General features: G+C 47.6%; 1 protein-coding gene across 1 annotated transcript in view; it reads left to right on the forward strand.

Annotated features, from left to right (window-relative positions):
- Positions 1-15,035, forward strand: part of HCK (HCK proto-oncogene, Src family tyrosine kinase) — a 38,819-nt gene that overhangs the window by 7,093 nt on the left and 16,691 nt on the right. Inside the window, exons 2-6 of the mRNA XM_082669972.1 lie at positions 7,379-7,496; positions 10,087-10,129; positions 10,492-10,594; positions 11,419-11,517; positions 13,535-13,638. Coding sequence (XP_082526098.1) covers positions 7,380-7,496; positions 10,087-10,129; positions 10,492-10,594; positions 11,419-11,517; positions 13,535-13,638 — 466 coding nt within the window. The 5' untranslated portion in view covers position 7,379. The remainder of the gene's footprint in view (positions 1-7,378; positions 7,497-10,086; positions 10,130-10,491; positions 10,595-11,418; positions 11,518-13,534; positions 13,639-15,035) is intronic.

The raw sequence follows: 15,035 nt of genomic DNA on the forward strand, positions 1-15,035 counted from the left end.
TTAAAAGGCTCACTTCTGTAAGAGGCAGAATGGGGATTCAAACCCAGCTCTTTCTGGCTTCAAATCCCATCCTATGTTTTCCAAACTTCCCTGCCCCCTGCCTACCTTAAAGATAGTATTATTCTAAGGAGGCTCGCAAGTGCCCTTGAGTTCTGGAGTTGACCAGGTAACATTGAGTTCTGGAGTTGACCCAGAGGTAACATTGAACATGCTAAAAACTTACTACATGTTTGGAACAAGTGGTTGGAACACATGCATCTCAGAGCCAACCCTCTGGCCAAGTGAGGCAAATGACCAAAGGCCCGAGTTCCTCTTCAGTGTGTTGCTCTGTCACTTGCTTTTTTGTAAACCAGGGCATGACACCCGCCCTCTCTGGGGCTGCTGCTTCCATCTGTAAAACAAAGGTCTCTCCAGTCCCTTCCTGTTTGCAAAGTCAAAGTTTTGAGCTCTTGATCAGAAAGAAGCTGAGGGTCAGAAAAGGGAAGAGATGGGGAGACAGGGGTGACCCCTAAATGTCCATTATGGATAACAGTCACTTGGAGGTTTGGCTGGTTCATTCAGAAGACAGTCAGGGAACTCGAGAAGAGGGAGCTGTAGGGCTCTGCACTCCTGAAAACTCTTCAGGGACTTGGTCCCTCATAGCGAAATGCTTTCTCCCCCACACCCATGGCTGAGCTATTCAGAGAAGGGAAGTTTCCTCTAACTGGACAGTCTTGAGCCCTGGGCCTCTGGCGGTCTGCCTTCCTAAGCTTCCTGTTTGTGTTAACTCATCCCCCCTCCCCTTTCCCCACTGCAGCTTCTGAGGCTGACCCAGTGAAGTATGAGAGGCAGGAGAGCTGAGTTCTTGTTGTACTTGCCACTGATCACCTGGGGATGCTCTCTGCCATGGGCCTCCATTTCCCCATCTGACAGGTGGGTTCATAATTCTGGTCCTGCTGACTTCAGCCAAGTATGGTCAGGCCTAGAGAGGGTTGAACACAATATATTCATTCCACAAATATATATGGAAGCCCTTTCTAAGCATGGCTTCAGTGCCGTCATCTTCATGGGGTCCATACTTCACACACCCTCACCTACTCTAATGGGTCTAGTACTCTCTTTACTTTCTTCCATCAAACTTCCTATCAAGGCAGTCTTTTCCCTAAGCCATTAACACTTGAGTATGAATTGCAATCCCTTGTAAGAATTTCCTTTGCACTGGGCAGGACCCTTTGAGGTTTAAGGGAGCAGAAATTTAACTCAAACTGGCTCAAACAGAAGAAGGGGGTTATTGGAAAGTCCACGAGCACATCAACTTCAGGTAGGGCTGGAGAATCTGTATTTCTTCATTTCTTGGCTCTGTTTGCAGCTACAAGCCTCTTTTCCAGCCAAACGGATGATGCTCACGGGCCAGGATTGAGTCACATGCCCATCTCTACTTCTATTACTGATTGGCCAGACTTGGTCACAGACCCACCCCTACATCCAGAGGTTGAAGTCAGCTTTACCGCAATCCATGGGTTGAGAATGGGGGAAGGGTGGTTCCCAAAGAAAACTGGGGAGCTGTTGTCAAAAGAAGGAGTAGATGCTACTCAGGAAAGAACTATAGCTGTTCCCTTCAGAGAACTTATCATCCAACATCTCACTTCATATTTGGGGAAACTGAGGCCCAGAGAGAGGCTGGGACTTGCCTGAGGTCACACAGTGAGTCTGTGGCAGAGGTGGGACCAAACTCCAGGGCTCCTCTCCCCCAGCCCTCACAAGCCTCTGCTTGAGCCTAAAAGCTCCTAGAAAACCATCTCCCGCCCAATCCACAGGATGCACAGGCAGGACCTGGGCTTGGCTCTGAGAGTTCAGGAGGCGGCTCTGAGGCCTCCACAGCCAGCACGGTGACCATGGGAGGCAGCCAGGCCAAGCAAGCTGGACTTTCTCATTTCCCTTCCATGCAACACCTGCAGAAGCTGAGGGGACGAGGAGCCGGTTTCAGGTCCCAGGAGTTCAGCAGTGACCTGAGCAAGTGTCTTTGTCAGGGATCAGCTGTTCTAAGTTAGTCTGGGGCCAGGCAGGCCACTTCTGCTCTCAGAGCCTGGTTTCGAATCAGATTAGACAAGAAACATGTGTTTTCAGAAATTTTAAAAAGCCTTTCACATCTCTGTCCCACAAGCTTGAGAAGCAAGTGCCTTCTATCATACAGGGAAGAAAATGAGGCTCAGAGAGGGGAAGTGACTTACTCAAGGTTACACAGCCAGTCAGTGGCAGAACTGGGATCCAAACCCAAGTATTCAGACCCCAAGTTTGACCTTCATTCCACTACATTGGTTGGTCTCAAATTTTAGTGTGATAAGAATCTCCTAAAGAATTGTTAGAAATGCAGATTCCAGGCCTACATCCCCAGAAACTCTAGTTCATTCAATCCAGAGTGTGGCCCAGGAATATGCAAGAATCAGTGAGGACTCTTTGGGTACAAGTGGCAGAAATCCAACTCAAACTGGCTTAGGCAGAATTGAGAATTTACTTGCTCATGAATTACAAAAATTCTGAGGTTGGAAAGTTTTAGGCATAGCTGGATCCAGGTGTTCAAACATGTCTTCAGGAATCACATTGTCTCCATTGTTCAGCTCTGCTGTCCTTTGTGATGGCTTCACTCAAAGGCAGTCCCTCCCTTCATGATGTCAGGATGGCTCCCAAGAGCTCCAGTTTTCTACATCCCTATCTACATCTATACCCACATCTATACCTGCATCCACATCCACAGCTACATCCACATCCACATCTATAGCTACATCCACATCTATAACTACATCTCCATCCACATCCACATCTCCATCTACATCTATACCTACATCCACATCCACATTCATATCTACATTGACGTCCACATCTATACCTACATCTACATTCACATCCACATCAACGCTTATGGAAAGAGAGTGCCTTTTCCCTAATTTTTCCAGCAAAACCTCAGGGCAGACTCTGCCTCGGCTAGGATCACGTACATACCTATAACTGAACCAAGCACCATTTGTTGTCGTGGAACATGGAATTCTCGAATGGGCTGGGCCTGTATCAAGTTGTCAATCCCTGAAGGCAAGGGTGGGGTAGCCCCCTGAAAGCCCATTGAGTGGGAGAAGCTGGTTGCCCAAGGAATATCCAGGCACTGTTATCAGAAAAGGGATGGATGCTGAGGAAGCAAGAGCAAAAAATGTTCATCTGCCCGGTTCTCAATTAAAATGATCACGTGAATCACCTGAGCCTTGTTAAAACGCACATTCCGATTTGGGAGGTGGGGCCCGAGATTGCATTTCTAACGCCTCCCGTACGAAGATGCTGCTGGTCTTCATGCTGGCCACACTCTGAGTAGCCAGGCACTCTTACATTTCTCACTCAGTTCAAGCAACTGTGCAGCCCCCACTCTGCAGAGAAGCCCTGGGATATATAAACCTCTTCCCTCGCCCTCTCCCCACCCCCATCCCATGGTTTCCAAACCCACCCAAACATCAGCGTCATGTATTTGGGGACTACTTGTCAACATACAGCAGACTTTGCTGCCAAATCACTGTTCATTGTGTTCTCCAGTGACCTTTATAGGATGATCCACATAATAAATTCTCTTTTGAATTTAGTGCTCAAAAAATATTTGTTTCTCTCAGTAAATTGCCATGCTTCCTGGGATTTTATGTTAACAATGTACAAATTGCCATTTTTATCTTGGCTGCTAGGAAACTCAGAGATAAATCTACTGCTCAATGGCAGTAGCAGTAGCACCCTAGGCTTCTGGTTCAATAATCTTTCCTTTCTAAATGGTGTAGCATAACCCTTTTTGAGTCTTGAAGTGCTCTGTATATGGTTTAATATTATAAGCTCCCTCAAATCCTTTTTGAAAGTCAGTGCTTCTTTGGAACATTCTTGAGTTTCCCCCAATCTTTATTGAAATCCTTCCCATTCTTCAAAACCCAACTCATTAACCTGCTGCTCAATTATTATAAACAGGTTGTTTTTCCTATGAACAAACTAACATACACATGTTAGTGGCAGAACCCGGATATATATTCATTTTACAAAATGGCTTGATATTATATATGTTTTGCAGTTTGCTTTTCTCACTCAGTAAGTATTGTAGCAGTCTTTGCATGGCTCTGACTGTCCTTGCCAATGCCTAACAGCTTCTTGGGAATGTAGTTCTGTATGTCCAGTCTTCCCATCCCAACTGGAGCAGGAACCAGGTCCTGATGCTTTTACTTTGGCCTGACCACATAAAGCGTGGGCTCTGGGCATGTATTTACTCACTAACGGCGCATTATGCTCCTACCGTGTGCCAGGGAGGCACTGAGCTAAGCGCTGAGGGACACAGATGTGAACAAGACCAGCCTCTGCTGTGCTGCAGAGATGGAAACCTTCTGTATCTGCACTGCTGAGTACAGTAGCTTGAGCCACAGACAGGTCTTGAGCACGTGAAACACAGCAAGTCCTAGCTGAGATGTGCTGTACGTGTAAAACACACCCTGGGATGTGAAGACTCAGCATGAAAAAATATGTATATATAAAGTATCTCAATGATAATTTTATATTGATTCCATGTTAATAATTTTGACATATTGGGAAAAATAAATACATCTTAAAATTAATTCCCTTGTTTCTTTTTACCTTGAAAAAATGTGGCTGTAGAAAATTTTTAATTATATACGTGGCTCACGTTACATGGCTAGGTCTAGTGGTCGTGAAAATAAGCATTTCTGAGGCCGCTCCAGACCAGGCAGTAGAATGGTTCTCTTGACTTAGCGGGAAATCACATTTTATGCAAATTTGACTCCTGCTAGTACATCACTTTAAAAAAAAAAAAACTTTATTGTGCAAAAATTGAACTAACGGGAATTCCCTATTTTAAAAAGTTAACTTCTAGAGTACTGTGGTATCTCTACACTTGTAGGCCAAAGGACTTGCAAACGGTGCTTGCTTTATGCTCCAGGGCAGTGCCACATCTGCTAGGGAATGGAAATGGTTAAGGTTAACATTTCTGTCGAACTTATTGTGTGGCAGACACCTTTACACTCCTCAACTCATCTGTGATTGCAGCCACCCCGGGAGGTAGAACCCCACCATCCATGGATCATGCATGTTCATGCCTGGGGAGACCCATCCCTCAAGACCCTGTGGCCATGCTGAATATGTAACTTGATGACGTAAGGCATACCCAATAGGTACTGAGAGAGGTGGAGGGAGCGGCTGTACTTCACATAGCTATGCTCTTCCCAGAACACCCTTAAGTTAATCAAAATATATGAAACATAATATAATTTTGTCATACAAAACCACACAATATGCTGTTTTATTTCCCACAAGTGTAAACCATATTTATCACAAGTCAGAGAGGTATTGGTTTTTGTTTTCGATGCATACAAGTACATTATAAAGCACTGATTCATTGCAATCATTTTTCAAAATAATGATCTAGCGCTCCAGGAGTCTGGATTAGTTCCTTACTTTATTCGCAAAAGGCGAATGAAGCAAAAACCGCTCAAGTCTTGATGTGGTAAACTGTTCCCAGTTCCCACCAGGACAGACAGAAAACATCCTTGTAAATAAAAAGAATCTTAAAAAAATAACTCTCGTTAACCTAGGAATTCGGGGTTATTTCTTAAGCCACAAACACATGTTTATTTTAACAAGATAAGTATAACTGAGTTCTAACTGCTTTAGAAGAAAATTGTGACTGTGTAGAGATGAGGAAGACAGTTACTTCCTTATGTGGCGGCTCACAGCCTATCTTCTCAGCAAATACATGTGCACATTTTGAGAAAAGAAAGAAAAAGTTTCTGCCACTTTAACAATTAAGTTTTGACTCTGATCAGGTAAAAGTGTTTTCTTTAAGTGTCTTTAAATTTGATTAATCCACCAGCAAAGTCTGTCAGCTCTACCTCCAAAATGTCCCCCGAATCTGTCCACTTCTTACGCCCTCCTCAGTAGCCACCACCCCGGGCCAGGCCACCATCATCTCAAGCCTGGACTCCTGCAGTGGACGGGGCTCCCTGCCCTGCTCACTAAAGTCCACACTCCACCGAGCAGCCAGTGGGATTATTTAAAGTACACACTGAACCCTGTCATCCTTCTGCTTGAAACTTTCCATGGTTTCCCATCATCCTTAGAATCAAATCCAAACTCCTCACAACATGGGGCATCCTTGTCACATGCTATCCTCTCTCTGCTGCCTGCGGTCTCCAGTCACACTGGCCTCCTTTCAGTGCCTGATTCTCTTCAATCACATTCCTTTGCACTTGCTGTTCCCTCTGCCTGGAACACTGTTCCCTCAGAGTGTTACATAACTGGCTCCTTTGTGTCAGTCAGGCCCCAGGTCCAATATCACCTCCTGAGAGAGGCCTTCCCCAACCGCCCTGTGTAAAGGGTCCCCACATAGTTGTTCCTGATCACATCCTCTTTTATCATCCTCACACTTTTCACTAACTGAATTTATCTTGTTATTTATTTGTTACCTGTTTATCGTCTGTGTCTCCCATCCATCTCCAGAGTGAGCTCCGTAAGGGCATGAACTTGCTTGTCTTAATCATGGTTTAGAAGAGTGCTCAGTAAATGTTTGCTGAGTAAATGAATGGTTGAATGACCAAATAAATCCATGAGAGAAAGAAGGGAAGGAAGAAAAAAAGAAAAAGGGGTGGGGGGGAGGGAGGGAAGAAGGAAGGAAGCTGTTAGAAGGCAACTAGAAAATGATGTGAGGAATATGATGACCTTGATTGTTTGAGCCACATTATGTGACCTGATCCTTATCAGTTTATATAAAATGTTGACGTTATATAATGAGAGTATAGTTTTACTTCACCATTTGCTCTGAGCCTGACTCTGTGTTGAGTATTTCCCCACCCACGTGCTTTCTCGTCCTCCCAACGCCCGGCGAGTAGGTCGTATTATTATCCCCACTTTGCTGATGAGGAACTGAGACTGGGGAGCAGGGGGCATGGTAAGTGAGCTGCTAGCTGGGGAGGGAGGGGTCAAGCGTCAGCTCAGGCTTTCTGACCCCAGAGCTGGCAGCTCCCACACCCCCTCCCCCCACTCTGGTCTGAGGCTCCGCCTGTTGAATTTCAATGATCATCACGATTTATTCTCTGAATAAACTCCCCATCGCAGGGGTCCTTGGTAGCATGACTACAACAGCTTGTCAGCTCTGTGTGGGTGCGGGCCAGACGTGGTGTGGGGAAGCCCAGAGATGACAAGGGCAGAGTGAGCTCCACGTGGCCAGGGTGGGGTGAGGGGGGCAGAGAGGGGGAGGGGAGACAGGGAAGGTGACAGGGTGCCAGCCTGGGAACACGGGGTCTAGAGCCCAGCATCAAAGACTCCCCCGTGTGGGGCTCAGAGCAAGCGGGGCTCATCTCCCTTCTCTCTACCACAGGATGGGGTGTGTGAAGTCCAAGTTCCTCCGGGATGGAGGCAAGGTCTCAAAAACGGAGCCCAACACCAGCCCACACAGCGCTTTGTATGTGCCGGATCCCACGTCCTTGGGCAAGCGGGTGAGTTGGGGAAGAAAGGGGAGACCGACGGCAGCCCGGGGGCTGCCCCAACCTGCCCTCACCGCTTCCTGTTTTCCCAAGGGCGAGCAGGGTGAGCCTGGGGTGAAATGGAGCTTACAGGTCGCCAGCAGCTCCCTGACTCCCCAGGATACACCTGCACCAAGCACCCAGGACGGGGATGTCACTGCCCCTTGTCCCACTGCCCAGGCCTTGGCCCATCAGCCTGGGTGACCAGGTCCCAGGGGGCATGGCCGGCCTCACACCTAGGAAGTACCATAAGCAGTACTGAGAGTCATGAGTGAGCAGGTTAGTGACAACAGCAGTTGAAGTAATGACAGGAATGATGACAGTATCAGCATCATGGCAGTAACTGTAATAACAATGGTAGCAGTAACAGAAACAACAATACTAGTGGGAATACAACAGCAATAGCAGTAGGAACAAAAGCAGAAAGAGTAAATGAGAGAAGTGGTAATACTAGCAGAGGTTATTTGCTTACTTCTCTTACACTTCTACAGAGCTTACGATGAACCAAGCCCTACCTTAAGTGCATTACTGTTACTAACACCTTTAATCCTCACAATAGTGCTCTTGTAGGTCACAATTTATATTATACCCATTTTACAGATGAGACACAGAGAGATTAAATAACTTGCTGAAGACCACCTGGTTGTAAGGATTGAACTTGGGCAGTGCAGGTTCCAATGTCCCAGGGGTAGGAACAAGAGTAACAGAGCCAAATGCTAGTGACAGGAACAGTAGTCGTGGTGGCAATAGTGGGGGTCCTGGGAGCAGTAGTTGCCATAGAAGTAGCCCCACTAGTAATGGTAGTTGTGATAGTCAGAAGAGCCGTAGCAGTAGCAATAGTAGTGATTACAATAATCGTACTAGTAAAGGGACAACAGTACTAAGAGCAGCAATAACAGTTGTAATAACCATTACTGTTCTTTGAAAACCTACTATGTTCCGGGCACTGGAGTGAGGTATTTCTGTTCATTAATCCTCACCAAAAACTGAGGCTGGAGTTACTTTACTTTACAGCCAGGCTGACTGAGGCTCAAAGAGGTTAAATGGCTCCCCTGGGCTCATACCGCTGGGAAGCAGCAGAGCTGGGTCTTCCTAAACTCAAGGCTAGGTTCTCTCTCCTATGGGATTCTTTCGTCCATCCCCTTACCTGAGGCTGTCCAGGAAGGACAGCCTCTGCTCGCTGCCTGCAGAGGCAGGGGTGCACTCTTTTCTGGTGCCCCTTAGAAGGTTCTTCCTTGTATTGAAGGCAGGCATATTACCCCATAACCCTTACTCCTGGATCACACACCTGCCCCTTAGTCCTGCCCCAAACACATGGAAATGGGAGAAGACTGGAATATTCACCTCCCTCCTTCTGACACTTGACATCTACTAATACAGCCTGAGGTTACACGAGATCCTGAGCTGACATCCTAAACCCTAAGTCGCTCCCAGGTCTGCTTCTCACCTGGCCTGCACGTCCCGGGGCCCTTTCTGTGGCCAGGGCTCCAGGTTCTCAGGTTCTCTGAGGCCTTCTGCCTTGTCAGCAGTGGGAAGCAGAGGATTTTCTCCCACCAGTTTCTGGCTGTTCTCTCTGAGCATCAGGTTTAAGGGACGCTATTATCAGCCATTCACTGTTCCCCTCATTCAGAGCACTGGTTCAGCAGTAAGTTAGTAACTGAGAAAGGGTTCCCAGGTCATATCAGTTTGCAAAACACTGGGCCAAACACTCCTTCCCTGTAGGACTCAGAGCCTTTATAAATCTTTGTAATGGGCTTTGTGACTCTCCCCAAAAAGGATATACTTCTTAGTGTTTCCCAAACCTATTTCTTTAAATTAATGTTTACTTACGTGTGTAACACACAAATTCATTCTCCTTGAAAATAAAAATCACAGATTTCAGTGAAAGCTACAGTCTCTGCTGACCAATGCCCCACACCCTACCTCAGAGGTATCAGCTGTTGTCAGTTTGGCATGGAACCTTGCAAACCTTTTTCCATGAATTTACACTCACATGTGTACAGCATGTGTCCACAGAAAGTGTTTAGGATGTTTGAGTATGTGTTTTATACCAATGTATCATATTTACCATTCTGAACTAGCTTTGTTTACTCAACAATATATCTTTGAGGTCTCATTGTGTCAGGAAGGAAGCGGCCTCCCTTTTATAAGGGCTGCTTAGAGCACCACAGTGTAGGAACCAATTCCCCTTTGGACAGACACTTATGTTGTTTCACATACATAGTGGAGCCTTTATTCATGAGCCACGTTGGTAGACCCAGGGTTTCTTCAAACATAGCTTGGAAAACACTGATCGGGACCAAGCCCCTCACTGTATGTTGAGGAGAAGGCACAAGTACGTCCCCCAGTATGTCCAAGGCTGAAGGCAGAGCCTACAACCCAAGAGACCTGCATCCTTGTGCTGCCTGTGCCCCTAATGTGCTGTGTTACCTTGGGTACTTCCCAGCCCTCTCTGGGCCTCCTCCCATGACTCACGGGGCTGGGATATCCTTTTTGACACAGACCTTCCGTGGCTACACACACACTATTGGATTCATCCCCTTCTCCCATTTCTTCCCCACAGTGGCCTGACAGTAGCAACGGCAACCCACCAGGGTCCACAGAGGGTAAGTAGCTGGCAAGCACGTGTACTGGAGTCATGTTATGTAGCGGATTAGGTTAGGTTCTCAGTCAGAGCTTGAGGCAAAAATCCCAAACAGTCAAAACCACTCTTGAAAATCCCATAAATTTCCCCCAAAGTACTTAGTACAAGCTATTGTTTTTCTATAATGTTGTTTCATAACATGAACAAAACTCCGTTAGCTTTAAACTCAAGAATCACAGCTGGCATGGCAAGATGCTTACTTATATCACAAGACAGACACATCAAGGGGTCCAGGGCTGGGTGCCAGGTGTTGGGGTGGGAAACACCCAGGACTGTGGGTGTGCTCAGATAAAGCCTCACCATCCCACATGTCTCTCTTCCCAGCAGGTTCTGAGGAGATCATTGTGGTTGCCTTGTATGATTACGAGGCCATTCACCATGAAGACCTCAGTTTCCAGAAGGGGGACGAGATGGTAGTCCTGGAAGAGTGAGTCCCCATTCCACTCCCCTCTAAGACATACCTATCTCCAATACTCAGTTTTGCTCTCTTGTGCTTCAGTAAAGGACCTGATAAACTATATTACACTAGGGTGTAAATGACTGATGAGAACCTGATCGTAATAAAGGAAGAAGAGTTTGCTGTTAACCTGGCTTACAGCCACAGTAAAGGGGCTTGCATACTTGCTAATGGCTCATCCAGGCAAGGATGGACAGTAGAAAGTGCTTTCTCAGGGAAGCCTTCCTTGGACTCCTATGATTAAGCTGCAGCCTTACCTATGGACCAGACCCTGCTGAGGTGACTTTGCATTCAGAAATCCATGGATCTCTGAGCTTGCTACCTCCACTCTCCTACCATCTTCACCATCAGTGGATGTAGTGTCTAGTATGTCCTGGGGCCCAAGGATGGGAGTGGTTATGCTTGGTCAGACTCCTGAGCCCACTCCTTCTGGCTCTCAGCCCCAACGAGCCACTGTGAGTCTGCCATGGGCATAGGGCCCCACCTTACATATGGCTAATAAGGCCAAGGCCACAAGTCCAGGGAATAAGAGTGAGGCCACAAACCTAGGACTCTGAATGCAGGTACAGGGCTTGATTCTAGCCCTGGGCGGACCTTCAGAGGCACAGTGGGGATTGTTGTAAAGGTATTTACCTTAACGGGGTGAAGGCTGGGAGCGGAGACAGTAGTGGCCCTGCCCTTCACCCTACCGGCTTCCTGGTGTTGGGGGTATTCCAGGCCAACGCTGGGGGGCCCAAGAGGACGAGGAGTGGTCCTCCTGCCCTCTGACCCCTTTGCTTCCTCCTGTCCCTCAGATCTGGGGAGTGGTGGAGAGCACGATCCCTGGCTACCCGGAAAGAGGGCTACATCCCAAGCAACTACGTTGCCCGAGTCAACTCTCTGGAGACAGAAGAGTGAGTATTCTATTTCCCCGCCCTCCAGAAGGAAGCATGAACAGAGCCAGCCTTGCTCCTGCCTCAGGGCCTTTGCACTCACTGTCTCCCCTGCCTGGCACGCTCTTCCTAGGGCTCTTTGCCTGGCTGGCTCCTTCTCATCTTTCCAGTCTCAGAGAGGCCTTCCCGGTCTCAATCAGGTCCCCTCTGAGATTCTCTCTCTCTCATGGAAACCCATTTTACTTCCTTCTAGACACTTCTCACTAGCAAAAATGATCTTGTTTCCTTGGTTGTTCACGGGTTCGCTGTCTGCCTCCCGCACCTTGAGAACCACTGACCTAAATACCTATGTGAGTCTTACACTCCTGGGTTCTTGTGTCTGCATCAAGAAACTGCTCACAGAGGCTGCTTCTGGGGAGGGCAGCTGGGGCACTGGAATCAGCGTGGGATGAGATCTTATTTCCTCATCTGCCTTGAAATAGGCAATATTTTCAAATGTTTCAAAATGCAAATGGTGCAGAAGGACCTAGGATAAAGAGTGAAAAGTGTTCCTCCCACCCTATCCCCACCCAGCTACTTCCCTTCCAGAAGCAACCAGTTTCTTGTACGTCCTCCCAAATGCTTTATACTTGATTAAGAAAATACATATATCTCCCTCCATTTTACACAAGTGGCAGATTGAACGCACACTGTTCTACTCCTTTTGTTCAGCTCTTCCGTGCAGCACCTACAGTATCCTCCTTTTCACAGCTGCAGTGTCTGTCACGTAGATGCCCCACCATCCCCTGCCAGCGGTCACTTAAGCTGCTTCCAGTCTTGTGCTGCGGTGAATCTCCTTGCGTATATGTCACTTCCTCCTGTGCAAGATCGGTGGGATAACTTCCTAGGGATGGAATTGCCAGGGAGATAGCGGGATAACTTCCTAGGGCTGGAATTGCCAGGGAGATATCTCTTACTCTGTACCCTTTAACATTGCTTGAACATTTTACCATGGCATGAATTACTTTACCAAATGAGAGCAAAGAAGGCAAGTGGGGGGTGTAGAATGGTGACTAAGACCTTGGGCTCTGGAGTTAGACTGCCTGGCTTTGAATCCTGCCCCCACCACTTCCTAGCTCTATGACGCCAGGCAAGTTACTTGCTTTCTCTGTTCCTCAGTTTCCTCATCTATAAAGTGGGGATAATAAAGGCAATGATTCCACAGAGTTGTTGGGTGGGTAACAAGAACTTGAGGAATGTCAGCTGTCTGTCTCCCCAGTTGATAGCAGAGGAAACAGGAGTCCAGAGAGGGAAAACGACGTGATCAAAATCACACAGCAGATTTGTGGCAGGGTCAAGGCCAGCTGACCTCTGGTCTGAGGTTTTTCCATCACAGCCCATGAACTACTCCTCAGGGAACGGGTTTGTTTGCTGCTGCTTGAATTTTTCCACCCAAGATCCCAAACATCCAGGGAGTATGAAGAAAAGGTCCAAGGATATGGTCCCAAGTAGAAAATCATTTGAAATCTCACCTTTTATCTTAGAAACGCATGCCGACTTTATATTCACTCTGTATCCACAGAGGAGGATGAACTGTGGCAGTAACAGAGCTCAGCCCTCACTCACGTGGGCCTCCAAGACCCTGAAAAGATGGTCAAATGTTCTTGTGAAATTTGGAGAAGTAAGATTTTTGACCGCAGTTGGTTAAGACCGCTGTATTTTTCCACCCAATCTTTCTGTTCATCACCTTATCCCTCCCGTTGGGTGGTGCTGGAACGACCACGAGCATTTTGTATTTGTAACGCTGTGTTACTTTTCTTGAAGAAAGCTCCCCAAATTGCATAAGTTTCAGCCTCAGCAAACTGGATTCACCAGTTTGGTAAAATGTCTGTTTTAATGTTAAAATATTAAAAGAATGGTTGTTTTCCCCAAAAGAATCTGAGTAAAATTGATCCCGCAGGAAGCCTGGCCCTCAGAATCCTGGTGCCGGGCAAGAGCACTGAGAGCCAGCCAGGACTGTCCGCCACGGGTTCACACGCTGCACCCCCCTCCCCTCCAGGTGGTTCTTCAAGGGCATCAGCCGGAAGGATGCAGAGCGCCAACTCCTGGCCCCTGGCAATGTGCTGGGCTCCTTCATGATGCGGGACAGCGAGACCACCAAAGGTGATGCGGGCCCTCCCAGCCCTGTGTCCCTGCCCACCCACCCCTACCCCACGGGGAATGCCCCGGGGGATGGGGGCCTGAACAACTCACCAGCCCACCACGGCTTCCAAGCTTCCTCCGGCCCTTTGCTCAAGCCTAGTTTGGGCCTTCTCAGCCCCCAGAGCTGCCGGCTTAGGCCAATGGAAGTAGGAGGCAGTGACCGCCCCTAAAAACAACATCCTGCTTGTATTCTTTTAAATATCCATCAAAATATATCTTGTCCCTAGACCTGACTCTTCCCTCTCTCCATACGAAAATGGGTGGCCTCCTCCCAAAGGAGGGCCTTCGCTAGGACCCTGCTTAAAATAGCTCCTTTGAGGTATTTGGAAGTTTTGATGTTGGAGGCCTGCTTCCTGAAATTTCTGTGCTGTGAGGGTGGCTTTGTGCCGGGTCATCGCACAGGAGGCAAGAGCAGTGCCCCAAAACAGTGCGTAACTCAAACTGACATCAACTGAGGCCAGTTTTCCCAAAGGAATGAATGTAAGTAGGAGTCTCGTGATTTCGGATTTCACACACAGAGTGGACCTTTACTACGGTGTTTAGTCTCAAGACTGCCTGGTTCAAAGAAATCAGTAAATTGCGTAAAGTGTGACCTCACAGTACCCTGGGCAGTTTTGGGGCCAACAATCGAAGGCATCTGTGTGACCTTCTACTCACTCCCTAGATATCTGAACTGGGGAAGCCTGAATGTGGCTAGAACACCACTCAAAATCAGTGTTTTGGGTCAGTGAATATTTGGGCTTTATTTCCTCCCACCCAACAAGCCCCTTTTCAGCCCCCAGAGGAAAAGAAATGGACAAAAAGGTAAAGCCGTACACAGCCCTCGGCTTCTCTTCTCCCGCTGGGCCATCCTGCACACAGGGGCAGACCTACGGGGCAGGAAGGTGAGCTTGGGCCACTGTCACAGCCCTCAGAGGTGGGGGCATAGGCGGGTTCGCCGAGTTAATAAAACTTGCAGCACAAGTGCCCCAAATCCTATCCTGCTTCTTCTTGGATTCTGCTTCTCCCCACCCAGCATCGGCCAAACCAGCCTCACCTTGACTGGGCAGAGCGGCTAAGAGTGGGGGGTCCCAGAGCCTGCTGCCTGGGTTTGACTCCCAGCTCTGCTACTTACAAGCTGTGTGACTGTGGGTGAGTTACTTCACCTCCCTGGACCTCAGTCTCCTCATCTATAAAATTGTGGTGATGAAGAACCTCTACCTTGTGGGGTTATTCATTCACTATAGTGAATAATATCATTTATCATAATACATATAACTATAATTCATTATAATGAATATTATTCCTATTCATTCATTTTTTCTTTCATTCATTTTTTATTCAGACAAGGTTCTTAGTGGCTAGCATGTATGATCAAC

This window comes from Grampus griseus, assembly GCF_964374135.1.
Source record: "Grampus griseus genome assembly, chromosome: 14".
Taxonomy (NCBI): Eukaryota; Metazoa; Chordata; class Mammalia; order Artiodactyla; family Delphinidae; genus Grampus; species Grampus griseus.